The 27,639-nt window shown below is 34.3% G+C and overlaps 4 protein-coding genes, 1 long non-coding RNA gene and 1 pseudogene across 6 annotated transcripts; 4 read left to right on the plus strand and 2 right to left on the minus strand.

Moving 5' to 3' along the window:
• The first annotated feature begins 322 nt into the window (after window positions 1-322).
• Window positions 323-4,393, plus strand: LOC121244509 (pentatricopeptide repeat-containing protein At3g04760, chloroplastic). The gene is made up of 4 exons (XM_041142604.1): window positions 323-481; window positions 696-1,881; window positions 3,188-4,235; window positions 4,278-4,393. The coding sequence occupies exons 2-4, from the start codon at window positions 757-759 to the stop codon at window positions 4,280-4,282; spliced, it is 2,178 nt and encodes a 725-aa protein (XP_040998538.1). The 5' UTR covers window positions 323-481; window positions 696-756; the 3' UTR covers window positions 4,283-4,393.
• Window positions 4,394-4,673: 280 nt separating this feature from the next.
• LOC121244012 (CBS domain-containing protein CBSX3, mitochondrial-like) lies at window positions 4,674-8,459 on the minus strand. Of its 2 annotated transcripts, none has more exons than XM_041142059.1 (6): window positions 8,304-8,459; window positions 6,728-7,005; window positions 6,562-6,640; window positions 5,168-5,241; window positions 4,998-5,058; window positions 4,674-4,902 (listed from the first exon to the last, which is right to left on the minus strand). In XM_041142059.1, the coding sequence occupies exons 2-6, from the start codon at window positions 6,989-6,991 to the stop codon at window positions 4,763-4,765; spliced, it is 618 nt and encodes a 205-aa protein (XP_040997993.1). In that variant the 5' UTR covers window positions 6,992-7,005; window positions 8,304-8,459; the 3' UTR covers window positions 4,674-4,762. The 2 variants fall into 2 exon arrangements, with proteins under 2 accessions (XP_040997993.1, XP_040997992.1); XM_041142058.1 differs by lacking the exon at window positions 8,304-8,459 and adding an exon at window positions 8,167-8,297.
• A 1,591-nt stretch (window positions 8,460-10,050) lies between these two features.
• On the plus strand, window positions 10,051-12,771 carry LOC121244998 (putative pectinesterase 11). The gene is made up of 4 exons (XM_041143262.1): window positions 10,051-10,435; window positions 11,187-11,369; window positions 11,448-11,686; window positions 12,582-12,771. The coding sequence occupies exons 1-4, from the start codon at window positions 10,100-10,102 to the stop codon at window positions 12,769-12,771; spliced, it is 948 nt and encodes a 315-aa protein (XP_040999196.1). The 5' UTR covers window positions 10,051-10,099.
• Window positions 12,772-15,239: 2,468 nt separating this feature from the next.
• LOC121244625 lies at window positions 15,240-19,129 on the plus strand (annotated as a pseudogene).
• A 155-nt stretch (window positions 19,130-19,284) lies between these two features.
• On the minus strand, window positions 19,285-19,606 carry LOC121244626. Its single transcript, XR_005936462.1, has 2 exons — window positions 19,536-19,606; window positions 19,285-19,387 (listed from the first exon to the last, which is right to left on the minus strand). It is a non-coding gene; the product is annotated as an uncharacterized LOC121244626 (long non-coding RNA).
• A 2,733-nt stretch (window positions 19,607-22,339) lies between these two features.
• On the plus strand, window positions 22,340-25,220 carry LOC121244733 (fructokinase-like). Its single transcript, XM_041142930.1, has 7 exons — window positions 22,340-22,574; window positions 23,073-23,336; window positions 23,440-23,511; window positions 23,775-23,812; window positions 24,147-24,270; window positions 24,714-24,811; window positions 24,921-25,220. Exons 1-7 carry the CDS (start codon window positions 22,371-22,373, stop codon window positions 25,063-25,065), a joined length of 945 nt encoding a protein of 314 aa, XP_040998864.1. The 5' UTR covers window positions 22,340-22,370; the 3' UTR covers window positions 25,066-25,220.
• Window positions 25,221-27,639: the final 2,419 nt, after the last annotated feature.

Consider the following 27,639-nt stretch of genomic DNA (forward strand, 5'->3'; position numbering starts at 1 on the left):
CTTAGACTATGTTTGAAGAATAATGCTACATGCAGTCGTGAAGTGCGTAACTGCAGCATAATTATTTTGAAAAATAGTGTGGTCTATTGTTAAAAAATTTTTTTTTTCATATTGATCATATATTTATTCACTTTTTTCAAAGAGATTGTGCAACTTTACATATTCCACGACTGCAAATATCATTTTTATATTTTTTAATAAGTTATTCTATTTATCATCCTTACACCACACACTTGTTAAAGAAAAAAATAAATAATAAATAAAAACGAAAATCAAATAATAGGGATGAAAGCCTTTAGCTTTTTTTTCTTAAAAAAAAAGAAATTAATTACAGGAATACCTCAGACTCCATCAGGCGGCTACAAGCGAGCCTACCACTGAGAGAAACCCTCGTTCTCAACATTTGCCCACGCTTAATTCATTTCTCAAAGCCCCGACGGTTGGGTCGGCGCCTTCCGGCTTTTAACATTCTCTACTTCCGGTGAACCTTTAGTCTTGGGTTCTGCCACATCTCTTTATTCTCCTCTGTTTCTTTTGTCTCTATAGGCTTAATAAGGTCTGTGTTTGTTTCTCGGGAATGTAAAAGGAAATGCTGAAAAATGGGTTTTCCTTCTCGGTCACGTTCTACGCATTCTAATCGGTAACCATTTTAGTTTTTAATGTTTTTTCTAATTTATTTGCTCACTGGTATTTAGGCTTGCAAGTGGAGATTATCGTTGATCAGCTGCTATTGGAGTTTTCTTCTCTCTGTGAGACATGAACTTTTGGAAGTTTGTTTATGGGAAAACAGTTGTCAATCTATCGAGATGCAATGGGAAGTTTCCACCTCCATGCCGACCTTATGTTTGTAGAAATGCCCGCTTGAGTACTGCGCCGTCTACTTCATTTAATTCACCAATAAGTCCTGGCTCTAAGCCTGTTCAGAAATCTGGTTTCCCAGAACCCGTTTCGTCTTACTGTAGATACATTCACTCTTCCAATGGAACTGCAATGAGCAACTCGGGTGGTGACTTGAAACTCAATTCTGAAGAGCCTGGGGAGGATGATGGGACCATGAATGAATTCTTGTCCCGGTTTGTCTGGATAATGCGTGGCAAGCTCGCTGAAGCTTACCCAGACTGTGATAAACAGACAATTGATGGAATGCTTCTGATCATCGTTGGGAAAGTTGCATCAGAGATGGAAAAGGGTGGTCTTGAGCAGATGCTTGGTGCCGCAGCAGCCACTCCTTCACAGGATTTTAGTGAGGATTTGTGGAAAACAGTTTGGGAAGTTAGTAATATGGTTTTGAATGATATGAAAAAGGAGAAGCAAAAAGAAAAAATGAAGGGTTTTCTGCAATCTGAAGAAGTTAAGGAAATGTGCAGGTTTGCTGGTGAAGTTGGCATTCGTGGGGATATGCTGAGAGAGCTTAGATTCAAATGGGCTCGTGAGAAAATGGAGGAAAGTGAGTTTTATGACAGTTTGGAGCGCATGAGAGGAGAAGCACAAGCCCAAGATAAAGAGGAGAAAGCAGAGGGCAAGCTAACTGAAATAATGGGTGATGAGGCTCCTGTGACCGAGGAGGGGCCTAAGGTTGTTACTCTTCCTAAGAGACAAGGGAAGATAAGGTACAAGATTTATGGTCTTGATCTCTCTGATCCAAAGTGGGCTGAGGTGGCTGATAAAATTCATGAGAGTGGGGAAGTAATTTGGCCTCAGGAACCAAAGCCAATATCTGGGAAATGCAAATTGGTTACTGAGAAGATTCTCTCACTGAACGTGGAGGATGATCCATCTCCCCTATTGGCTGAATGGTTGGAACTTCTTCAACCAAGCAGGATTGACTGGATCACTTTGCTTGACAGATTGAAAGAACGGAATACTAGTTTATATTTTAAGGTCCGCTGCCTTATTTCACCTTTCTTCTTAGTGTCAAGAAGTGTTGCAATACTGGTTTTTAACTTATTCCTTTTGTTTTCTGGGCTAAAATTTAAATTTCAATGTAAAGAGAATTAAGATTTGTTCATAACCCCAAGGGGTTGGCCCAAGTGATGAAGGCTTTGGTCTTGGGGTATCACTTCCTTCAAGGTCCAAGGTTAAATACCTCATGGGTGCAAACAATCTTTTAGGGTCACACCTCCTGGTGAAAAGCCAGCGATTTAACCAGTTTCGTGTAGGAAAACTTCCCAAGATGCAGTGCACAGGACCGGAGTTTACTCCGCATGGGTGGGTCCGAAGGGCCCTACCTTGGAGAGGTTCCCAAACTTGTTCGTAATAACTTTCAAAAGCTTTTGAAATGCCCGTAACTTGCAAGATGTCAATGTTCAACATTTTCTGTTCATCTTTGTTTTGGTAGTTTTTTTTTTTTAATAAAAAGCTGCATATTAGCTTCGAATGTCAATTGCTTTTAGTCCAGCATCATGAGTTTCTCTTCTCATCATCCATTCAAATCATGCTCACCAACAGCACCATTCTCATTGTGTTTTTTGGAGTGATCAACTCTATTATCTTGTTGCAATGTGGAGAGTAAAGTCGCTTGGATGATAATGCACAATGGATGCTGTGTCTTGTGATAAATTATGCATCTCGTTGACTTAGAATATGGTTCCAGGATATGTATAATTTTTTCTGTTTTTAATTGTTGAACGTAACTCCCTCCAGATGAATGAGACTTGAATGTGGGCGTGGAAAATTCTTCATGATCGTTCTTCTGAAAGGATCTCATAATGTGCTCCCATTTGTATCCTGTTATGTTTTGGCATGTTTCTGGCCTCTCTTGGTTTTATTGATCCTCAAAAGTATATAAATTTCCTAGCTTCCTGGACACTTTGGCTCTTATAATGAGGGAAATGTACAGATATAGGTACAGAGGAGAGCTAATTACTTTTTTAATCAAGCTGCTTCTTGTAGAGCTAGCAAATATTTTGTGCTGAATGATGTCATCATTTGAAGCAATGGATCCATAGAAGCATGGAAATCTATTGCATTGGAAACAAGAATGAAGTGGGACTCAATGTACGCCTCTGATGAATGTTGCACTCTTTCAAGGACAAAGTTACTAATGTTTGGATGTATGCTTTACACATGCCAATTGTGAAAGTCTAGGAACATGCACCTGTATATCTTTCTTGTTTGTTTAAGTTATAGAAGCTGCCATTAAATATGACATCTTCATTCTGTTGATTTGAAATGATTTGTTTTGTAGGTAGCAGAACTAGTACTGGGTGAAAAGTCTTTCCAAACGAACATCCGTGATTACTCGAAGCTTATTGATGTACATGCCAAAGAGAGCCGCTTAGAAGATGCTGAAAGAATTCTTAAGAGGATGAATGAAAATGGCATCTTACCTGATATTATAACCGCCACAGTTCTGGTTCACATGTACAGCAAGGCAGGCAATCTTGACCGTGCAAAAGAGGCATTTGAAAGTTTGAGGAGCCAGGGTTTCCAACCAGACATGAAGGTTTACAACTCGATGATCATGGCATATGTAAATGCTGGCCAGCCCAAGTTGGGCGAGTCGCTGATGAGGGAGATGGAGGCAAGAGACATCAATCCAACACAGGAAATTTACATTGCATTGCTTCGGTCATTTGCTGAACGTGGAGATGTTGGTGGGGCTGGGCGAATTGCAACCACCATGCAGTTTGCAGGTTTCCAGCCAAGTTTGGAGTCTTGTGCTTTGCTTGTTGAGGCGTATGGGCAAGCAGGTGACCCTGAGCAGGCAAGGAACAACTTTGACTACATGTTTAAAGTTGGGCACAGACCTGATGACAGGTGTACTGCTAGCATGATTGCAGCATATGAGAAGAAGAATTTATTGGATAAGGCTCTCAATCTTTTGTTGCAGCTGGAGAAGGACGGATTTGAGCCCGGAGTTGCAACTTATACTGTTCTTGTGGATTGGTTAGGCAAGTTGCAGCTGGTTAATGAGGCTGAGCAGCTATTGGACAAGATTGCCGAGCAGGGTGAGGCCCCTCCTTTTAAGGTTCATGTAAGCCTTTGCGACATGTACTCAAGGGCTGGAGTAGAGAAAAAGGCTCTTCAAGCTCTTGGGGTTCTGGAGGCTAAGAAAGAGCAACTGAGGTCGGATGAATTTGAGAGAATAATTAATGGGCTTATAGCTGGTGGGTTTGTGCAGGATGCTAGAAGGGTACATGGGCTGATGGAAGCCCAGGGTTTTGCAGCATCAGAGCCACTTAAGGTGGCCATGATGGCATCTCAAGCTTTAGGTCGGAAGAGACCTATGATGAGATAATCCGTTGGTATTTTGGGACTGCTTCTCAGGTCTTTGGAATAGAAAACCCAACAATAAGAATGTCCTATAGGTTTAGGAAGCCATAGTACTCTGCATGGCCGGCAGGATGTAATCCATAAAGATGTTGATTTAACCTTTTTCTCAACTTGACATCTCAGCTTTTTAGAGTTGTGTTTTGCGATTGTTCCCATAGTTGAGTCTTGCCATGGTCCCATCCAAAGTAGTGTAATGCATCTTTTATGCCATGGTCCCATGGTCACACAGAAGACGCATCTGTCAATTGACAGGGTAGGTATTTTTGGATTATATATTTGCTGTACGATCGAAAAGTAATGTTACTATTCATTTCAGATTTTGTCATGTCTAATCACACTTGTTGATATAACGCATTTTAACTTAAACGTATTATATAAGCAGATGTGACTAGAGATGATAAAAGTTAAAACGATGCTTCTTTTGCAACCCATGATTATCAAGTAGTTATCAACAACACTGCTTGGTGTAAAACATTTGATTATTCTGTTAGTAGTCTCCTCTAATGAACTGGTTTAGTTGCTTTAATTCCCCACTTTGCTGCTCCACTACTGCTCTCACAACATCTACAATAGAGATCATGCCAACTATCCTCCCATCTACCACTGGAATATGCCGTATCCGGTTGTCTGCAAAACACCAAGAATACACTTTAATTCCACTGACTAATTCCCATACTCTCTTTGGTAATTTGTGGAATATGAGTTATCAATATGACTCTCACCTGTCATAAGCTGCATTGCTTGAAGAATGTTGGTATCAGATGTCACTGTTAATACTTTGTCCTGTTGAAAGACAAGCATTTGAGGCAGGTTTTAGAAAGTAGAGTGGCAGATTGTATTATTACGCAGAGATTAGAGAGTACTTGAGGGGAAAAAAAAACATGAAATGAACCTTAGCAGTCATTATTTCCTCAACTCTCGTGCATATGGGTGATCTTCCTGGTGCGATTATCTTCCTCGAGTAGTCTGCTCGTTCATTAACAATAATCAGAGGAAATTTAATACTAGTGATGTTGGAGTGAGGACTTGGAGAATATCCCAAGGTTGTCATGTCTCTGTCCTTGAATTTCAAGAGATATCTGGTTGATAAGTTGGCCCCAAAAAAGGAAATTAAGGGGGAGGGGGCAGCATGTTTTTTTGGCCAAGTTAAATTTCATTAAGAAAAAAGTAACGTTAGATAATAGTTATGGGTTGTGCAAATGCCGCACACTCATTTTAAAAAAGAGTGATGTTAACTATTAAAAAATTAATTTATTCATGTGAGTTTCATATTTAATCACTTTTTTTAAAAGGAGTGTACGATGCTTATACCCTCTATGACTGTAAATATTATTTCTTTTAATCCTAAGTGCAATAACAAGGGGGCATATCTCTATAAAAACTATACAGATGCTATATAAAAAGATATATAGTAAAAACTAAACCAATAACAGACCATGCCAACTACTAGCTAATAGCGAATAGACCCCATGTTTATGCATCTTTACAAGAGAGAATCGAAAATGATTGATGCTATACAACCTGTTTTTGATTGAATGAAATTTAACTTTGTGTGATTAGTAATCCTAAATTTGTGTGATCATGAGGACTCTCGTGTTTTGATATGGAATGCGATGAATACTATCAAACTATGAACTTTATTAATGTTTCTCGTGGTTTATATAAAACGGAGAAATATCTCTTCAAGTTCTTGTCTAAATTTAAGACATAAAGTAGAAAGAAATAGACACATGAAATAAGTCCTACAATATTTATTTACGCGGATGTAACTTTTTCGGATAACTACAAATTCTTAGTAAACATTATAGAGCCGATATCGTATGTTTATTTCTCTCTCAATCAAAAACAGTTACGAATATTGCGCTAAGTTGAGATGAATTGAGTTCTTTATGAATAGTAGAGTTGAGATGATGGAATGAGTTTTGTAAGGCCCACCTAATATGAGTTTAGATGTATTTGAATGTTAAAATGAATTTAGATATATTTATGGGAAGTTGAAAAATGTTGTGGGTCTCACATGTAAAGAGGTATTGTGTTGAAAAATATTGTAAGTCCTAAATGTAAAGATCAGATTTTGAGTTGAGACGTGTTTAGTGATTTGAGAGTTGGGTGTTTGAATGTTAGACTCAGTTTAAAATTAGACTCAATTCAGTTCAGTCTAAGTTCCAAATGAGGCCTTGAACTGTCAAATTCAGATAACATGATACTTTTCTTTTTATAGGTCAGATAAGATGAAACTTAAGAGAACTTGATCCAAAATAAAACAAGGGCTTAATGATCAATTACCTCTTTCAGTGACTATTCCTGCAAGATGTTTTTCTCCAGGCTTTACCACAACCAGTGACCCAATATTATGGACAGCCATCTGCAATATTAAGGCAACTATTTTAGGATGCATGTACCGAAAGGTTTCAAGAATCAAAATGCTGAAAATGAGGTTAATGAAACATACATTTTTTACTGCGTCAATGACAGCATCATTAGTGTGGCACCACAGCCAGGAACCAGTTTTCTCTCCTCCTTTTGTCATCAGCACCTCTGCTACTGTTACATTCTCCAACCCTTTCAGCTGCTCAGGTGAAGATCTAGAGAAGGTCACACGTCGAAAACACGAAAATATTTTTCCCAAATCACTTGCTCCTCCATGCACATGTTGCAAATTTGCATCCTTGATTGTTTCCTGGCAAGATCGTACTGCTCTCACAAGTCCTTGCATTTCTCTTTTATACTCTGGATATAAAAAAAAATTGAAGTTATTAGTGCCCATGTCTCTTTCTTTTCTTTATTTTTTCCCATTTTAATCAAGCTTGTATTAAAATTAAACAGGAGAACATGAGAGGTGAGGGTGGGAGCTAGACCCCAACAAAAATTTCATTTCAGAAATCGCAGTTTATACAACTAAATTGGACGTGAGCCCATGTTCTTTGGCCAAACCAAAGAAATGACGGCTTAAGTTGCAAGTTTGTAATCTAATTGTTGTTGAAATCATCTGTTCTGGAGCAGTGCAATCATTTATTTTGGAGTTGTTGAAAGAGATCTCCACATCGTTTTCTCCTAAATCTTCAATCAGGGAAAGCTTAAACAAAGCAGGATATCTAAAATCAGATAGCCCAAATCAGTAGTGGCTTATCGGAGGTACATGCAGCGGTGCCGGCGCATGAGTCTAGTGGGGTGAGATTATCTCCTTCTTATTTTCCCTTAATATATAAATGTTTAATTCTAGGTCTGTGTAAATGTCATTTGAGATTAATGTTCATTACCTGCATAAAGGGGTAACACTTTTGTCTAGCTGATAGAATTAGATGACACATGGATACTTGAAGGTGGGTGCTTTTGGGTTGGGAGGCATCATTAGGGATGCCCAGCTGATGAGAATAATAGGTGGTTTTATAGAGTTTTGCATCTTGGAGGAATGATATATATTAGGCTCCGTTTGGATACAGAAACGGTTTCATCTCATATCATCATTATAATTTTTTTAAATTTTCACATAAAATATAATAAATAATTCAACTTTTTCAAATTCTAAAATAATAATAATATTAAAAAATAATATTCTAACAATATTTTATTCAACTTTCAACTTTCATCTAAAATCATCTCGTCTCATCTCACTATCCAAACAGAACAGATTGTGCTCCAATTTTCATAGAATTCAATCCAACAACTTTTCTTCAAAAATCAGAAAGTCTTAGATGGTGCCATAACCGCAAATATAAAAGAAGCAAAGCAAGAAATGCATTGCTTTAAATTTTATTGTACTTTTCTTGTCTTTACAAAGTAAATAACTATATGAACTTTTCAAGAGTGCTCTTAGACCATTTTTAAGAGTTTGTTTGAGGTAGAATTCAAAGAGAAAGAAACAAGTGACTTGGTGAAAAGGTAGCATACCTTGGCTGCAGATCAGAGAAGGAAAGCTTCAAACTAGGTTGGAAGTTCTCCTCAAGATGGCAGATGTTTGTAGCTAATCCATGCATGAAATCTCAAACAAATGACGCAAGAAATTAAGAATATATTGTAAAAAGTACCTCTATTTCTGTTCTTTTCTTGAATGAGTGTGAGAAGGAAGAGGTATTTCAGTTTATATCTACTCTTTTGCCAGATGTTTAACTTCTTTGTCAGGTTGCTTCCACAGGTGGTGCATCATGTGGAATGCTTGCTTAATTCCCATGTTTTGCCCTTTCTTGCTCTACTTCTTCTTGTCTTTCTGGTGTCAGGCTTGCCTAATTTCTTCAGAGTCAGGACCTCCATCTTCGGGTTTTCAGTTTTGATACTTTGCAATATGTTAGATTGTAAAGTTATTTCTATTATAAATAAGATATCTAACATATCATATGATGTCACATTAGTTTGTTATATTACTTTTATAAAATGGTCTATTTGTATTTATAGTACTTCTATTCCAGGTATCATTGAAAAATATTAGTTTTGTTTGACTCAAAGATATCAACTGGGAATTGGAATATAAGAACAACACATCAGGCTTCTCAATCTAGCTTTCTTGCTATAAATATTGAAAAAAGATTCCTGTATAAAAAAAGTATATCCCCCATAATTAAAAAACAAAAAGAAAAAAAATACGTTTTTTTAGTGAGATCTACATTTTTATAAAAATCTATACGAAACTTGTCTATTTAAAATTTGTACCTAACGTTACTCCAAAATTTAATTCAAATCAATATTTCTCAATAAAACTGAGTACGAAGCTTTCCATATTCACATCCCCTATCCTCATAAAATAAAATAAAGACAAATGTCTACTCTCGACAAAAGAGGGGACCAAGAACTACCTCTCCAAAGAAGATGCGCTTATGGTAAGTTAAAATTTACTCCTCAAGCTAGACTCACGGCCCTTGCTCGCTGGACTGTTTTGGACCAACTGAACATATTTGTACGATTGTGGTTCTGGGCCCTCAATTCCTTGGCCCTCCCTAAGAGTGAAGACGGGCCTAAGTTTTCAAACAATCCAAAAACGGCCCACGCACGACCCTCATTTTTTTTAAATAATAATATTATATACCATATTATCATCCTATATTAATTATACTGAATGATACGTGATATATTATTAGATGATAAAAAAATATGTAATAAATTATCATTTAATGATAATAAATATGTTACATCATATTTAATGGAATGATTAATGATATATAGTATTTTTCTTTTTTGAATTTGACCTCCCCATTCTCTCAATCAGAAAATCCGGGTCGACCGAGCTGGTAGCGTGCCTTTGTGTCTGGGTGGAATCCAGCCGTACAGAGGCTGGTTATTTCACGTGGTCAACTCCCAATACAGCAGTGAACTGCGCTCCACGTACGCTGCATTTCTTGATAAGCTAGTAACTGCAAATTTTTAATCCTAACTTACTTGTGATGATGATCTTCCTCGTATATCTGAAGCAAGACTTCCTCCAAAAACCAGAAAATCAAACATACTATAATGTCTTTATTCATGTTTTTCAAACATCTGTTTCGTCTGTCTGAAGCACAAATCCTGACTTCTTCCTTTGCCGCCGCCTACGTCTACCTAGGGCAAATGCATGCAGCAAACCTTATCTCTTGATCATGGCGTCCACACGGTTGCTTTGAACAGGACTTTAACTTATATTATATCCATTATTGCAAGAAAAACGGCTAGGGTTCTCCATATAAAAGAACACCCTCCTTCATTCCTTTTCATTATCGGCCTTTTGATATATATCTACAGATAAGAGTACTTGTTTATCTGTGACTTTCTTTCTCTGGAGAATTTTGAGAGAAATATGATGATGAATCTTGGTTGCTTTTTGAAGTACTTCTTCGTACTAGTTTCATGGACTTTCATGGCTAGTGCTATTTCTGAAGCAGACCCGGACCCGACCCGAATGACTAGTGCCTTGCTCATAAGGGTTGACCAGTCCGGTAAGGGAGACTTCCGGAATATACAGGACGCCATTAATGCAGTGCCCTCAAACAACTCGGAGCTTGTGTATATTTGGGTGAAGGCTGGGATATACAGAGAAAAGATTGTTGTGCCTGCAGACAAGCCCTTCATAACGATAAGTGGAAGAAACGCAGCTGAGACTCTGATAACATGGAAGGAGGGAGGGGAGATCTACGAGTCTCCAACGTTTTCTGTCTTGGCTTCCGATTTTGTTGCAAGATTCCTCACCATCCAGGTATATTAATTCTTATTAATTTTGGTGTTTTTACCAAAGTTCATGATTGCCTTTTGCCTATCTATGAGCACAAAGTAATTTTTTTTATATATATAGGGAAGGGAGATTCCAACCCAAGACCTCATGTTTGAGAATTTATGTCAATCAAGTCACGTGCCTTTTGCATGAGCACAAAGTAATTGAGCATATCATGCAATAATAAAAAAATTATTTGTAACTTTGTTTTTTGAGGTATATAATGTATCATTAATGCGGGTTTTATATACAAGTGGTCATTTATTGACACATCAAACGTATATATGCACCGCTAAAGTCGTGGCAGGATTTGAATTGTCATGTCAGTAGTATGGAAGATGCATTATTGATATGTGTGGATTTAATTTGATTATATGTTGTGTTAGGGGGTGGAGGGTATATTTTTCGTACCGCAAAGATAATTTTCATACTTTTAATGTTAAGAAAAAAAGCTAGTTTTAGTGTATGTCTTTAATTTGTTAATTTCTTATCTTTGTTTGATTTGTAAAATGGTATATATATATTGTTGATAAGATAACATGATCAGTTACAAGAAAATAACTTATTTATGATCAGTTGTTTCTAGTTAAAATGATTATTTCCTATCAAAATGAATTTATTTTTTTTATAAATAGTCATTATCGACGTAAATAATCTAACATAAATATTTATTTTTCTTGTATACGTACTCATGATGAAAGCGTAATATATATTATACATGATGATCGATCTACAGAATACAAATGGTGGTAAAGCTGTTGCATTGTGGGTTGCGGGAGATAGGGCAGCATTCTATGGTTGCAGGATCATGTCTAATCAGGATACCCTACTTGATGATACTGGAAGGCATTACTACAGAAATTGTTATATACAAGGAGACACTGACTTTATTTGTGGAAATGCTGCTTCTCTGTTTGAGGTAATTAACTAGCTTCACTGCAACAAAAATATTTATACGTTGTCTGTTTTTGCATTTTGAGGTTGTTTTTTCATGCAGAAGTGCCATCTGCACTCGCTGTCGGACGCAGCCGGAGCTATCACGGCCCAACGGAGGGAGTCGCCGTCAGAAAACACAGGCTTCATCTTCTTAGGTTGCAAGATCACCGGCGTAAAAACTGCCGTACTCCTTGGAAGGCCATGGGGTCCCTATTCAAGGGTCGTCTTTGCCTTTACGTACATGTCAAGTGTAGTGCTGCCCGAGGGTTGGGATGACTGGGGATCAGTTTCCAAACAAAAGTAATATTCTTTATAATCAATTTATTTCTTAATTTGTCTCCCTTAAGTTGATTTATTCAAAGTAAAACAAAAGCTCATGGGTATTTATTTATAATTACAAAGTTATCAGTTTAATTATTTAAATTATATGATCATTACAATATATAAATGAGTTCAAGACACGGAATATTTAATTAAGAGTAGTATTACTATTATCTTTATTCACTTATATATACGTGTATATTGTAAGTGATTTTATAGGTCAACCTATGATATAAAAAGCCACTTAAAACATGACACACCACCTGGTATGATAGAGATGCGATGCTAAATTCAGGATGAAGAACATTACTACTCTTTAGTTAAAGAGTTATTTTATTTTCAAGTCTGCAGTGCATACGACCATCTAGTACGTTACTTTAATAGTAAAATTTGATTTATAAGATTTAAATTTTAAAATTTATTTTTCAATCTTCCTAATCTTATCTCATGTAAACACTTTGATTTGATAATAGATTTTTTTTAGAAAAAGTCTACTATGCCACCCCAAAATGACCACTCTATTTGACCGTTCAGTGAATTTTTTTTTTTACTTAATGATGAAGGAAGTAATTTTAAATGTATTGATATATTTTTTTATTTTTAAAAATATTTAAATATATTAAAAAAATGTGAATAGAAAAAAAAAGTTACTTTTGTAACTATCGGTAACATTGAGCGGTGCTACTCGGACGGCAGAGTAGCAATGCTCTTTTTTTTAATTAAATTGTGTGAAGTATTGTAAAATTTTGATATCATGTTAAATCACTGCAAAAATTCCAAAAATGTTTGAAAAGATATAGACTTATATTGTAAGAATAATTAATTAACGGAAGCTGATGATTTTGGTACAATTTGTGATGGATTTTACTCGTAGAACGTCATACTACGGGGAATACAAGTGTTATGGAGCAGGAGCTAATACGTCGAGAAGGGTACAGTGGTCTCACAATCACATGACGGTCCAAGAAGCAGCCCCATTCTTGACAAAGGACTCCATTGGTGGCAAAACTTGGATTAGGCCATCCCCAACCAGTTTCAAGAAATTCTCTAATATTTCTAATTAGAATATATTATTAATTCATCATGGGCATGTTGATGAAATTAATTATATTCTTTTCATTTAAAAATTAAAATCTCTCATTGTTTCTAATTTTTAAACAATTTATTTATCCACCGAAAAATATATATATTTTTATGTACATGCATGATGTAGCTCCCCAATAATTATAATAATAATTCGCATTGATTTTAATATTTTATAGTATTTGGCAGTAATTAAGGAAGTTGTGGGAAATAAATATGATACATGATGTATAACTAATATAGATTTAGAAATGCCAACGATCTGAATGGCCTGATGGCATATAACCCGATTCTCCAAATGAAAAATTTGGATTCGAAACTCCCCACCCCCTGTGTATAATATATATATATATAGATTTAGAAATATTTCAAAATATATTTGTTTTTCATGACTATAATTGATTAAAAGGTTTTTCTTTAATTTATGGCAATTTTTTTTTCTCCACCAGTTCATGACCATAGGAAAATAATTAAATGGGGCCCTTTTTTTCATTTTATACATAATTTTCAATGAAACTACAGCACGTGTGTCAATAATCGCCGATTAAAGTTGTGTTTAGATAGTGCAGTATTCAGAAGTATTATGTGAATAAAATAAAAATTAATGATATAATAGTGAATAGTAATAAAAAGTAAGTGAAAAATAATAAAAAAATAATAAATAATAATGAAGTATTAATAATGAATAAGAGTAAGTGAAAAATAATACCTCAGTATCTAAACTAGGCCTAAAAATTTTACAATAAAAGTTTTCATCATAACTAACTTTAAAAATGTTTTATAATCATGTTTATAAACAGTAAACAACTTTTTAACAACAGAGTTTTTTGGTTATGATAAATTCTATTTTCAACTGCAATCTCGAACATATACTTAATAATGAAAAATCTTAATAAAGAAATTTCATAAAAATAAACTTATAAATCGATGTGATTTGGTACGCTTGATAATAAAGTCTTTTTTATTATAAAGTAAACGGAATATCTAATATCAAACCATATCCTGAGTTATAAATTTAATTTTATAATGGCTATCGGAGAAATGCCATTGGAATATTCAATTGTTCTAGCTAGCCATATTTTACCTAAGTTATCCTCTTTGTCATCTACATCTGGAATAAGTACTAAAGAGTAATGTTACTTATCTTCTTAATTTTCATCATTCTCTTATTATCTTATAATATGACATTAGATGATTAGATACTATTTATTATATTTCACTTGTGAACCTATCATTTAATATCATATTATGAGATAATAAAAGGATGATAGAGAAATGGATGATGAATATATTATACCCATCATTATTATACTACACATCACGCATAATTTTTTATTTTTTTATTTTATCAAATATGTATTGTATAGATGATAAATAAAATAACTAAATTAGTTTAGAAAGAATAAAATAAAAAACAAATTTAAAAAAATAAAAAAATAAAAATAAATATGGTGTGTGATGTGTGAGAATGATGAATAGTAAAACTCATCTAATATTCTTATTTTCTCTTTTTGGTTTTGATTCTTGAACATTATTTCCATTTTCTTAAGGATCTTGGTAGTTTTGGTCACATTTTTCTTTGTAGCACCTCTGTTGTTCTCTACCTCAATTTTTAGGTTGATAGATGGGGTTTTATGGACTTTCGATTGTTGAAAATTATCAAAATAAAAATAAATAAATATTTTTAAAAAATACATTAAAAAGGTTGATAAAAAATTAAAAAATTATTATTATAGAGATTGAAATGACTAAGGACTCGTTTGTTTTCAGATATGAAATAAAATAAGTTGAGATTAAAGTTAAAAAGTTGAATAAAATATTATTAGAATATATTTTTTAATATTATTTTTATTTTAAGATTTAAAAAAATTAAATTATATATTTTATTTTATGTAAAAATTTAAAAAAATTTTAATGATAAGATAATATAAAAAGAGATATTTCCTAAAATAAATGAAGCCTAATTGAATATAAAGTTTAAATTTGGAAAAATTAGTCAAAAGTGAAAAAGTTTCAAATTTTACCTAAACCAATGTCAGTCCTTTGTGTACATATTTCACGTAATTTTTTAATTTTTTTCTTATTAAATGTCAGTCCTTTGTGTACACAGTGCACATAATTTTTTAATTTTTTCTCTTATTAAATATATAATGTATTAATAATAAATATAAAAATTTAATTAATTTAAAAAGAATAAAATTTAAAAATTTAAAAAAATAAAATAAATATAATATATAGTGTGTAAAAATAATGAGTAACAATTCAGACTAATTTGGTTACATAAAAGTTCAAACTAAACTATCTCATCTTATATAATCATTATAACATTTTTATATTTTTATATAAAATATAATAAATAATTAAACATTTTTAAATTATAAAATAAAAATTATATTATAATAATATTTTATTTAAAATTCATTAAACATAAACTTTTAACGAAGATATTCTGCCCTACTGCACGAGTATCATCTCTCACTACGCCTTCCTTCTCCATCACACACACGAACGCGCAGACAGCCGAAGCTTGGGAAAGTCCCCGTAGAAAGTTCAACCTCTTGCACTGGAAGCCCCTAAGACCAGACACAGTTTCAACGATCGAAAATCGAACAAACCCACATGGGAACCCTTGGGAAAGCAATATACACTGTCGGATTCTGGATTCGCGAGACCGGCCAGGCCATTGATCGTCTTGGTTGCCGCCTCCAAGGCAACTACTACTTCCAGGAGCAACGTAAACTCCCCCACCCTTCCATCTCACCCTTGACCTCTCGTTTTCCCAAAACTATTGATCAAGGGTCATGCAAATTTTCATTTTCGTTTTTCTTTTTGTTTTCCTGTAATTATATCGATTCTCTGAAATGCTACTTTCGGCTTGGGTTGGGAATTTAGCTAGAGCCGGTTAGATCGTTGGCGTTTTCTGTTCAATTACATGTTTCGCTTCTGTAAATTGTTTTGGAAGTGCTTGGATTTTCTTTCACCGCAAACGCGTTGATGCAATGTTTCAAATGTCAATGAGCTGAATTTATTATGCAAATTACGAACTGAAAGTTGGCGGAAATTTTTTGAAATAGATAAGGGAGTTTGGCAAGCACTGAGCTAAAGGCATGTGGAAGAAAATGCATATACCATGAATATTTTTTATATAGAATACATAATAAGTATGATTTAGTTCGAAAAATATGAAAGGAAATACGTTTTCTGCCATGGGTCAATGTATATGTGTACATACCAATTACAGGGATCGGGGGAAAACTTGAGAATCACTAGGAAATATGATTTGCGGATGCCTCTTAGTTTTTGCACGTGCTGATTCATAAGCACATTTATGTTTGGTGGAAGCATGGGATAAAGAATAAGTAATTAAATTTCAGTGTTGCCTGAATTACGGTTGCCTCTTGGGCCTTGGCTAGGTAGTGAAGGGATGGGATGGGATGGGTTGGGTTATCTCCTGTGTCCAGATCTTATCAATATTGAATCAAGGGTAGTTGAAGGATTTTATTCTTGCTCAGCTAATCATTTAGATATCAAATCAACGTCCTTTATTTTGTAGAGCAAAAACCCATGATGGGAATCTGTGATCACCATTTATTGTCCTACTAAATGGTTCATCTTGTGTGCTTTAAAGATGCATGAAGTGATTGGTCTTCTTACTTGCTTTGCTGAGATTTTTGTAAGTGGGTTACATCATTTTCTAATTTTCCATGTTTTATGTCAGCCGACTTAGCTTTCTTTTGATTCACATATAGGATTCATTAGAACGTTTCTGTAGTGTCTAAGCATCAAACTGTTATGAACATATTTAATTAATTTCCTGTGGTATCTTTCTCTAGTGTCTAGGCATCGAACTATTATGAACATATTCGATAAAGCTCCTGTGGTTGATAAGGATGCATTTGTGGCCCCAAGCGCCTCTGTCATTGGGATGTTCAAGTTGGAAGAGGATCATCTATTTGGTATGGATGTGTCTTGAGAGGTAAGATTCTTGTAGCAGTGATTATACAGATTCTTAAAGTATTAGATTGGTCTTTCTTTTCTTTTCTTTTTAAATACCTTTTCATGTCACATTTTGGAATCTTAGATTTTATTTTTTGTTATTGTTTGGGTCTTTTTTTTTTTTTTTTGGGGGGGGGGGGGGGGGGGTTCCAGTTGATTGATTGTGTGAATGGCATGCCTGGCTAATTTTTCTTCAAGTCTTATTATTAGCAATTTGTGAACTGTTGTTTCTTTTTATACTTATCAAAAATAATAATCCTGTAAAAACTTTTTTGAGGCAGGTGATGTGAACAGCATCAGTGTTGGTACTGGAACTAACATACAAGATAACTCTCTTGTGCATGTGGCAAAGTCTAACCTAAGCGGGAAGGTCTTACCTACCATTATTGGGGACAATGTTACCATAGGTGAGTGATGTGTTGGCGATGATATCCTTGGTGTGAAACTGCTTAACATGATGTTGGTTTATTTTTTCCTGGATTAACTTGGAAATTTGAGCTGGGCAGGTCATAGTGCTGTTATCCATGGCTGTACCGTTGAAAATGAGGCGTTTGTTGGTATGGGAGCAATACTCCTTGATGCTGTTGTTGTGGAGAAACATGCTATGGTTGCTGCTGGAGCCCTTGTGAGACAGAATACAAGGGTCCCGACTGGTGAGGTATGTATCCACATGTTTTTCTCTCTCATTTATCTCTCAATTTTATTTTATTTTTCCTGATGAGTAAAATGATGATTTTATTCTACTCTGACCTAGATAGGTCTATCTCTTGTATACCATCTTGTATACTTGGGCTATGCCTATCTTTATCAATAATATTGTTTACTTATAAAAAAAAATGATGATTTTATGAGTGATGAAAGAGGATGGTACCATGGTACACAAGATGCGTACATGAAATCCACTTGAGGAAAAAGTGCTAGAAAAGTTAGAACTAGAGAGGGTAATATATGTTGAGCCATGAACCATCGATACAGGGTGTTAAGAACAAAAGACTTAAGCTCCGACCCCGATATTTTGAAATCCTCAAAACTACGCTAATTTCTTTCTCTTCTTATCCACCATTCTACACATGTTGGGATCATTTTTCACAAAGGTGCTCACTATAATGTCAACGAGACCATTGTTCTTGATTAAATGTAAGTGATAAATGGGATGGTGAGCCAGTGCTCACACAGTTCCAAAATCCTCATGCCACAGCAGTGCAATCATCATATTTTCCAAAGATAAGGAGGTAATTGTTTTGTAATTGCTGGTTTATATGCAATAATCACCATTATTACATTGCTAATGTAAGATTGTGAGGTTAGACTGGATTATCTCTGTTCAAAATTTCAAATTGCCCGTCCATCAGGTTATGTCAAAAGTGGGGGGTCAGGACAGAAAAGGTTTCTTTATTCTTCATTTCCTTTTGGCCCCTCTTTGCCTCGTCTTTGTCTCTTACCCACAGTATATACCCTTTGAATTTCACATAGGGGAAAAATGTCTGGTGTGACAACTCAATTTGCTGTTGAAAGAAAGTATTATGTTTTGTGTATTGAGTCAGAAAAACTCTTCCTTATTTATTTGATATGTTGGATTTGATACAAAACACTGTAATGCCAATTTAGCCCTTCTGATGGATGATTCTAGAAACAGCTTTTGAGCATTGCATTGGGAACACATGCCTACCTTTGACAGATGATTAGTGAATGCTTAATAATATAAAATGCGAATCACAGGTATGGGGAGGCAACCCGGCAAAATTTCTGAGAAAGCTCACTGATGAAGAGATAGCCTTCATTTCCCAGTCAGCTACCAATTATACAAACCTTGCACAGGTCCATGCAGCTGAGAATGCAAAATCATTTGATGAGATTGAGTTTGAGAAGGTTCTCCGCAAGAAGTTTGCTCATCGGGATGAGGAGTATGACTCGATGCTGGGTGTTGTTCGGGAAACTCCCCCTGAACTTATTCTTCCAGATAACATTCTACCAGATAAAGCACCAAAGGATCCTCAAAAATGAGATTTTAGTTAGTTTTTCTTCAGTTCAGATCTTGAATTTCAACAAGTAGTATTTCTTGTCATGAGCAAATACATGGAAAAGGGATTATTTTCTTTCCCAATAATACCAGATGTGTTTCTACAGAATCGTTGCTTCTTCCTAGCTCTTGCCTCTGGTCTTCCGGCAGTGTTTTTGGAAACTGTATTTCTTGCTTCAGGTGATGTTGATGCCAGAAGCTTCATGTGTGTTGATGCTTTTTGTTCCTTGTATTAAAGGCATCTGGTGCTTCACAAAGATTTATTGATCTGTTTATCAAGCCATTCTCATGCATGTTAAGAGAATATTCTCATTTGAAGACAAGTGATTGGTAGTAGTCTTTTATACCAGCAATCATGGGTTGCATGTTACTTTTCCTTAACTATGACTAGGATGGTGGTGAAACTTTAAACCCTTGAAAGGGAGCTCAAATTGTAAGCCGGACTTTGATAATAATCACCTGGTATTGTGTTTATTTGTGCTCTTGGTTCAAGGTTCCAAGTTATTACTAGACCCTTGATGGATTCAAATTTCAATAGCGATAAGAACATCAAGTCGGTTCTACATCATTTATTGTTATCCCTATAAATATTCCGGGCAACATTAAATGGACAACAAATGTTGTAGGGTCTACTTTATGTTTTTTTGGGCATGATAGTGGATGATGTAATCAACTGTCTATCTCGAATATTCTAATTTTTTTTATACATTGGGGGAGGGGGGGTCGAACCCATGATCTCCATTTTGGAGATGTGGGTCTTGCGCCATCAGGTGGGATTCGCTAATGTGGTATTGAGAATATGTGCTAGGTGGCAGCTGTTGTAGTAGATTTTGATGATCTAATTTATTTTTCATTTTAACAACTAATATGGTGGGAGGATTACATATTTTTAGTGGTAGGGTGATGAATGGGCCAAATTAAGCTTTACTAAAAGAAGTGTGATTTGCTTTAATCCTTCTCTTTTTAAAACATTTGTTTATTGGGTCAATTTATAACTTAGGCCTCGTTTGGTTATAAAGTTTAAATGAGATGAGATCTTATGAATACTAGTAAAATTTTTAAGTTAAGATAAAATAAAATAATTTGTAAAAAAAAAAAAATATTTAGATAGTGAGATGAGATGAGATGATATAGTTTTTAATTTTTAGGATTTGAAAAAGGTGTGGGCCCTACTGTTTTATAGAGTACCTAAATTGTGTACTGTTTACTAAACACCAATTTTCATTGTTCATATACTGTTCATGTACTATTTATGTCAGTTTGGCACTATTCACGTCAGTTTTATACTATTTATTTATTATTGATTTAAGTTGAGGTTTTCAAAATTTAAGAGATAAAATATTATGTTTGGATAGGCAAAAACTATTTTACAGTATAACTTCAGATGAAATGTTTTCATATGTTTGGATAATCTCTAAACACATCATTTATTGTGCGATAAATTACAATTAAAAAAAATAAGATATACATGAAATGGATTTTATTATATTAATCATTTAATATACTCAAATATATTTGCACAAATAATAATAAAATAGATGTTGCAAGCGGGCTGCCCAACCTTTAGCGTGAGGCGTACAGCTAGTTGAAATTATTTTATTTTATTTTTCATGATTTTCTTTTAAATATGTTTTTAATATTTTTTAATCATTAAAACAATAAAAAAAATATACAACTTCATTAATAGTCATTTTCTTAATCATTAAATAAAAAAGTTAAAATACATAAACGGTGAGATTGAATGGTCAAACTCATGGAACCATTTAGCATTTTCCTAATAAAATATGGTAAGAGTTTTAAATCCAACCATTGAAAAAGTGTCCAAAAATAGGAAAACAAAAAACTCTTATCATCTCTCTCTAAAATAGAAATTCTTCCACTCTCGTTTACCCCTCCCTGTTCAACCTTGTGATATATATAAGTGAAGTGAATCGAAGGAAGAAGTAGCAGAGGTATCATAAAAGAGAGAAGCAGGCACAGGGCATGTGGTCAATTAATGTAGCAATTTACATAATTGCCCTTTCATTTGTAACGACAATAACAGTAGCCTAGTTTGGGAAGAAATATACAAAAAGAGACTGAGAGATTGTAAAACTCATTCAAGTAAATACATTGATCATTCTTGGAGATGCTGATTCCTAAAAAATCAGAAGCTTATTCTTTCTCTTTCTTTTCCATCTTTCTTCTTTTGCATTGTTACAGTCGTATGAAATTTGTCTATTTAAAACTTGTACAACTCATTACTCGTGATTTAAAGTGTCAAAAAATAAGGAAAATACTATAGTCACAAAGTAATTACATAAAAATAATTTTACAAATTAATGTGACTTGATATGATTTATCAGATTGTAAAGTTATTTTTATTATAAAATAGATCTAACAGATCAGATGAAACTTAATTTATAAAATTATTTTGTATAATTTCTTTGTAGATATAATAATACCCGAAACTCTATTCTTCATAGTCTCGTCAAAGTAGTAAAAAGAAAGACAACAAAGTTAATAGCGGTTTTTTTAAAATTTCTATCCAGGTTCTGCAGGTTGAATAGAATATTGTGAGACCTATTTTATGGAGAGAGTTTTCTCTTGGAAAATGATCCATCAACCTATTTAAGCTAGAGAGAAGTTCCGCATTCATAAAAGAAATGTTATTGAAAGAAAGTTTATAGATTGTTGTGATTTTATATGATGTCATATTCATTTTATAGTAAAAATAATTTTATAGAAAAATGATACTTCATACTTCCACTGATGACTTCCATAGACAAAGCGTACCCATTTTCTCTTTATTTTTTTTTTTAGAATTTGTGTTTGTTTATATTTTAGTATTGTTTTTTTTTTAATTCCTAAAAGAAAATACATAAAAATGTTTTAAAAAAATAAAACAAAAATTACACCACCTATACCGACTAACGGTAGCTCTAGCACCATCAAACTTTATAATATAATATATCAAATCAAATTACGTTAATTTTAAATTTTTATAAAATATTTTTATGAATAAAACATTTATCGTAATAATTGAAATCCGTTGTTTGAGCATGAGCATAGAAGAAGCACATGCTTTTTTAATAGAAAAATATTTTAGCTATAAATAAATTTTATAAAAATAAATTTATAAATTATTGTAATTTGATGTGATATGTTGAATTGTAAATATATTTTTATTATAAAATAATTCTAACATATGATATGAAATTATGTAAATTTATTTTGATAAAATCTCTTTGTGAACGTATCAAATATCAAAATAACTTTTCTTAAAAAAAACGTGTTTCGTACATATAAAATAGATACTTTATCATATTTTTCTTATAGATAATCTTTCCTTCAATCCTGAAACTCAACTTTGTTTTATTTGGAAAATAATAAATAGTAATAAAGAATAAAGAATTCTATTTTATCATTTTATAGTAATAAATAGAAATAAAATCTAAATGCCGTCAAACGTTACCATTTTATAGTTTTGAGGGGGTAAGGGTCTCTGTATAGACTACAAAGGTGGCGGAGTTTGAATGAGGGTGGGGGGCAAAGGGTGTGGGGGTGGGTTATCGGTTGGAAAATATGGGAGCAGAGGCAGAGCCCTTCCCCAGCTACAACAACTATAGCTATGGAAACCGGGATGGGGAGGTAAGGGTGAACGTAGAGGTTCACGTTGACGGTCCTCTCATTTTGGGTCTCCAACCGGCGGCCCTTGTCGATCATGTGGCCAGAGTCGACTGCTCCTTTCTACATCAAATCCCCGGCGATCGCGGTGGCTCTATTCCGGTATTCTCTCTCTCTCTCTCTCTCTCTCTCTCTGGTCTTATGGGGCCATTTTTGTTTGCTCTCTTCACTTTGCTAGATTTTGGGCATTCTATGCTTCCTCGCTCTATGCTAGTTTCCCGTGTTACATTTATCTGCTTTTGTTATTATCAAACTACATTGAATTCTTTTGGAGTCCGATTTTTAAGTTCATCCAAGAGCTTCTCTTCAGTGAATTTCATGCTCTCTAACAATGCAGACTCTGAATGACCCGAAAAAGCTGGTGTGATATATGGGTCAAGTGCAATTCACATTGGACTAGTCTCATTGCCTTTTTGTTTGTTGATTTTTGTACTTATTGTGCTTTTTATGTTTATTCCGTTTCTCTTTGTTCCGTTTCTCGTCTTCTTCTTTAAGGGAATCAATCACAAGACTATGCGCATTTTTATAGCATAACTTGGGTGTTGTTGCTGGTGCATGACTGAGATTTTCTTATGTACGTACTGTTTATGTACCGTTTAGGTCGCAATTGAAGAGCTTGAGCTCATGGTGAGTGAGTTGAGAACCCATATCCTTGCATCCCATGATGATCCGTTTTCCATGAAGACAATGGCTGGGGGCAGTGTCGCAAATACAATGCGGGGACTAAGTGCAGGTTTTGGGGTCTCCAGTGGAATAATTGGGGCCTATGGGGATGATGAGCAAGGTCAGTTATTTGTGCGCAACATGAGCTCTAATGGAGTGAACCTCTCGAGATTGAGGATGAAGAAAGGACGCACTGGTCAGGTGAGTGTCATGTTACATAATCTGAAGTTCATTGTTTCCAAATTTTTTTGTTGAACTTCTAGTGTTTGGTGCTGAAACATTTACTATCTGTATTGTCTGCCAGTGTGTTTGCCTGATTGATGAATTGGGCACCCGTACCATGCGGCCTTGTCTCTCCAATGCTGTGAAAGTTCAGGTGCCATGCTTCTTTACATGTCTATATATATATATAGTCCAGGTCTGTATCAGTTTTTATGCATTTTTGAAGCTACGTTCTTTGCCAATTTTGAGGATCCACTTCGGCTTCATAATGAGAAAAGCTATGAGCATTCACGTGAATGCTTCTTTATATTTCTCTCTATGAAGTATCATGGTATGTATTCTTATTTAGGATAAGGGTTTCTCTGAATCTCAAGGACTGATTAGTAGGACTTGCTTTCATTATTTATTCTATTTCAGGCGGATGACTTGACTAGAGAGGATTTCAAAGGCTCAAGGTTCGGCATCTTCCCTTAGAATAAAATTTATGAATCAAATCTGCCATTGGAACTTTTTTAACTTTCGTTTGTGAGTTTTCCCAAATACTTAGTTTCTTGTTATTATTATTACTGTTGTTGTTGGTCTTTGACAAGTTAAATCAAATTTCTAATGCAGATTTTGTGTGTATCATACACTAAAGATAATAGAGTCTCATGTATAAAATGAACTCATAATGAATAACACGTCCTTCATGCCAGAAACTAGATCTGTTTGGTTTTTCTCCTCCAGTAGCTTCTGCAAGATAATGTCTTCGTGTTATGTTGATGCTTTCTATGGACTTAATTGACCAAGACCTTTTTTTCTTCAGTGGTTGTCTTTGAGATATGCAATATTCAATTTAGAGGTTATTCGGGAAGCTATAAAGATTGCCAAACAAGAGGGTCTTTTCCTGTCCCTTGATTTGGCCAGTTTTGAGGTACCTTGCACATATATTTTCATTTCCTTTTAGTTTGGTTCATGTCAGTGATCTTCTTTGTTTTCAACATTTAAGTTATAAATCTTGACCTGTGTACTTGGGTTGCGCCTTTCGCATTATTAATAAGAATTCTTACTTGCAAAAAAATTTACAAGTTTCGACATTTCAGTAGAGTTTTTATGACAGGACACTGCTTCAGCAGAAAGGGTAATTGAAAATCATTTAACATAACAGATACCGATTGCATGGAACCATTTTAAGCATGGAATTGAAAACCTTCATTTCTCAAATATGATGATATTATGCATGCGGTAGTATACACTCTGATTTCTTCTCTGCTCAACCAATAGCACTCCCATTACTGCATTTTCTTGTTATGTTTTTCTTCGCCAAAAATTTCAGGATCAAATATACTGTCTTATGCAGTCTTTACATTTGGACAGATGGTTCGGAACTTTAAATTACCTCTTCTACAGTTACTGGAGTCAGGAAATATAGATCTCTGTTTCGCCAATGAAGATGAAGCAATAGAACTGCTAAGGTGACTGGAATTGCTTTATCATACTCTTCAGTTGTTGCATATTTCATTGTTCTTGTAAAACTTATGTACAGTTCTCTGTTGGTGTAAACTTCTCCTAAAATTGTTGTAGTGGTAAACAAAATGCTGATCCTGAGATTGCGCTTGAATTTCTGGCCAAACACTGCCAATGGGCTGTTGTAACATTGGGGCCTAATGGATGCATTGCTAAGCTTGGAAAAGAGGTTAGTGAGAGACTGCAGTGCTCGAGGACATGAATACTGTAGAAAAATTGTTGTTTTTCATTCTAAAAGCATTTTCATGTATAGATGTGTGCACTATGTATAAAGCTTACTCCTCAAATAAGCCCTTAGCCTTGTCATTCTAGCAGAGCATATAATCATCTCTAGACGTGTGAACTGTAAAGCTTACTTTTCTAAGAAACCCTTAGCCTGGTTTTCTTCAGACATTTCCCTTCCTCAGAAATGGACAATTATATAGTTATTGAGAACCTCATGTTCTTTCCTTTTTATGCTTGTTATATCCTTCATATGCTGGAGGGCAGTCGAAGCTTTTAATGATGAAGGGTGTCTCCTAAAAAAAGCTTGTCCAAGTTCCAAATGTCTATCAAATTCACCAAATAATAATAAAAAATGTACCCTAAATTTTTAATGCAAGGTATAATGGACAAATTTGTTTGGAAGATGTTTCATCTTATTTCATCTCATTCCCAGACATCACTTAAATACAAACACTTTTTTAATTTCAAATATTCAATTTTTTCATCTAATAATTATCTAATCATACAACTTTCCTAATCTTCCAAACAAAACACAAAAAACAATTCAATTTTTTCAAATCTCAAAATAAATATAATATTAAAAAATTATATTCTAATAATATTTATTTTTATAATATTTTTATTCAACTTTTTTTTTTCTCATTTCTCATAATCTAATAAAACATCATAACTCAAACAATTACATTGTTATTAACAAATTTCTCATTTCTTCTTATTCTCCAAGCATCCTTTAAATGTATGTGCTGTCCACACCATGAGTGCTGCATATGGATATTCCATAATCATGAACATTATTTATTTTTGCAAATGTCAGGTTGTCCGGGTTCCAGCCATCGGGGAAACCAAGACCATTGATGCCACTGGAGCAGGCGACCTATTTGCAAGTGGATTTTTATATGGGTTGGTAAAAGGGTTATCTCTGGAGGAATGCTGTAAAGTTGGCTCATGCAGTGGTGGATCCATCATCCGCTCTCTTGGAGGCGAGACGGCCCCAGAGAATTGGCAATGCATGTTCAAGCAGATGCATATCAATTCACTGCCCGTACTCGATATACATAAACAATCTCCGTGAATCATGGTAATGGTTTCTCCCCCCATTGTTACTATTTTTGAGAGGGCAGCTGTACGTAGTTGCATTTTGGGGCTGGCTTCAGTTAGCCTTTCAAGACTATTTTCTCCCCCACAAATAATTTAACTTCATCTTTTTGTCAAGGCTTTTAAAATCTGTGGCCTGTTGGCTCATTTGAGTTGTTACGGAATGGCTGGCTGCTGTGCCAATGCAGCATTAATCAGTCCCAACCCAGACGTCTTTTGTTTCCTCAATCTTTTCCGTATGTGCCGGGAAAAATAATTTTGAACAAGCTGCTCGCAAGTGTCTTTAGGAGAAGGGTGAGTTTGGATAGACAGTTCAGATGAAACCATTTCATCTGAAGTTGTACCGTATAATAATTTTGGCTATTCAAACACAATATTTCATCTCTTAAATTTTGAAAATATCCACTTAAATCAACAGTAAATAAATAGAGAAAACTGACAGCACATGAACAGTATGTAAACAGTGAAAATTGGTGTAAACAATGCATGAATAGTACATAAACAGTGCATGATGGACCAATTCTTTTATCAAATTTTAAAAAGTCAAAATTATTTCATTTCATTTTACTATTTAAATACATTTTTTTTTATAAACTATCTCATCTCATCTTAATTCAAAAAATCTTACTACTATTCAAAACGTCTTATCTCATCTCATTTTAATGTATAGATAATGTACTAATATTAGATACAGTCACGGTGTGTAAGACTTGCACTTTTTATTAAAAAAAGAATGGAATTTATTATTTATTTATTTTTTAAAGGTAATATATGTATCTTATATATTTTATGACTGTATAAATTATTTTCATTATTAATGATGTGATATTCTTATCTTATCACAAAATGACAAATTTCATGCAGTTGAAATTATTTTTGTAAGCACTAATTTTTAATGACATCACATAATGTGGTAAGATAATAGTGCTACTTATCCGTACCTATGAAATAAGTAATTATTTATGCACTTTACATGGTTTTTTATGTGAACAATTCTACTCATCAGCCTATAGTCGTCAATATTTTGAATACCGTACCGGATACCGTATCGGTCAAGGCACTGGAACAAAATATTTCGGTACCGGTACCGTTTCGGGATAGCGTTTCGGGATAGTCGATCTATAAATAAATTATATATATAAAAATTATATTCTAAAATAATAGTCTATATATAAATAAATTATATACAAATACATATATATATATAAATTATAAATAGTCTAGTCTGAATTGAGGGTTAAAAAATAAGCTTGTAGTTTGAAAAAACGAAAAAAAAAAAAACACAGGCCGAAATATCGGCCGGTACCGGTCGAAATATAGGCCGGTACAAGCCGAAATTGAGGCCGGTATGACCGGTACGGCTGGTATTTTGGCCGGTACGGAATAGTTATAGTACCTGTACAGGCCGAACGGCCGAAACGGAAAATCTCGGCCGTACCGACCGGTACGGTATGAA

The sequence above is a fragment of the Juglans microcarpa x Juglans regia genome, chromosome 8S, assembly GCF_004785595.1.
Source record: "Juglans microcarpa x Juglans regia isolate MS1-56 chromosome 8S, Jm3101_v1.0, whole genome shotgun sequence".
In the NCBI taxonomy this organism is placed as follows: Eukaryota; Viridiplantae; Streptophyta; class Magnoliopsida; order Fagales; family Juglandaceae; genus Juglans; species Juglans microcarpa x Juglans regia.

What these genes read in the sequence shown, in the direction of transcription:
- LOC121244509 (XM_041142604.1), top strand. Translation starts at nt 757, where the DNA reads ATGAACTTTTGGAAGTTTGTTTATGGGAAAACAGTTGTCAATCTATCG. An exon ending in ATACTAGTTTATATTTTAAG is followed by an intron (nt 1,882 to 3,187) that starts GTCCGCTGCCTT and finishes TTTGTTTTGTAG; the next exon opens with GTAGCAGAACTAGTACTGGG.
- LOC121244012 (XM_041142059.1), bottom strand. Translation starts at nt 6,991, where the DNA reads ATGCAAGGACTTGTGAGAGCAGTACGATCTTGCCAGGAAACAATCAAG. An exon ending in AGGAAATAATGACTGCTAAG is followed by an intron (nt 5,059 to 5,167) that starts GTTCATTTCATG and finishes GTCTTTCAACAG; the next exon opens with GACAAAGTATTAACAGTGAC. An exon ending in AGCAATGCAGCTTATGACAG is followed by an intron (nt 4,903 to 4,997) that starts GTGAGAGTCATA and finishes GGTGTTTTGCAG; the next exon opens with ACAACCGGATACGGCATATT.
- LOC121244998 (XM_041143262.1), top strand. Translation starts at nt 10,100, where the DNA reads ATGGCTAGTGCTATTTCTGAAGCAGACCCGGACCCGACCCGAATGACT. An exon ending in CAAGATTCCTCACCATCCAG is followed by an intron (nt 10,436 to 11,186) that starts GTATATTAATTC and finishes ATCGATCTACAG; the next exon opens with AATACAAATGGTGGTAAAGC. An exon ending in ATGCTGCTTCTCTGTTTGAG is followed by an intron (nt 11,370 to 11,447) that starts GTAATTAACTAG and finishes TTTTTCATGCAG; the next exon opens with AAGTGCCATCTGCACTCGCT.
- LOC121244733 (XM_041142930.1), top strand. Translation starts at nt 22,371, where the DNA reads ATGGGAGCAGAGGCAGAGCCCTTCCCCAGCTACAACAACTATAGCTAT. An exon ending in CCAATGCTGTGAAAGTTCAG is followed by an intron (nt 23,512 to 23,774) that starts GTGCCATGCTTC and finishes ATTCTATTTCAG; the next exon opens with GCGGATGACTTGACTAGAGA. An exon ending in TTGATTTGGCCAGTTTTGAG is followed by an intron (nt 24,271 to 24,713) that starts GTACCTTGCACA and finishes ACATTTGGACAG; the next exon opens with ATGGTTCGGAACTTTAAATT.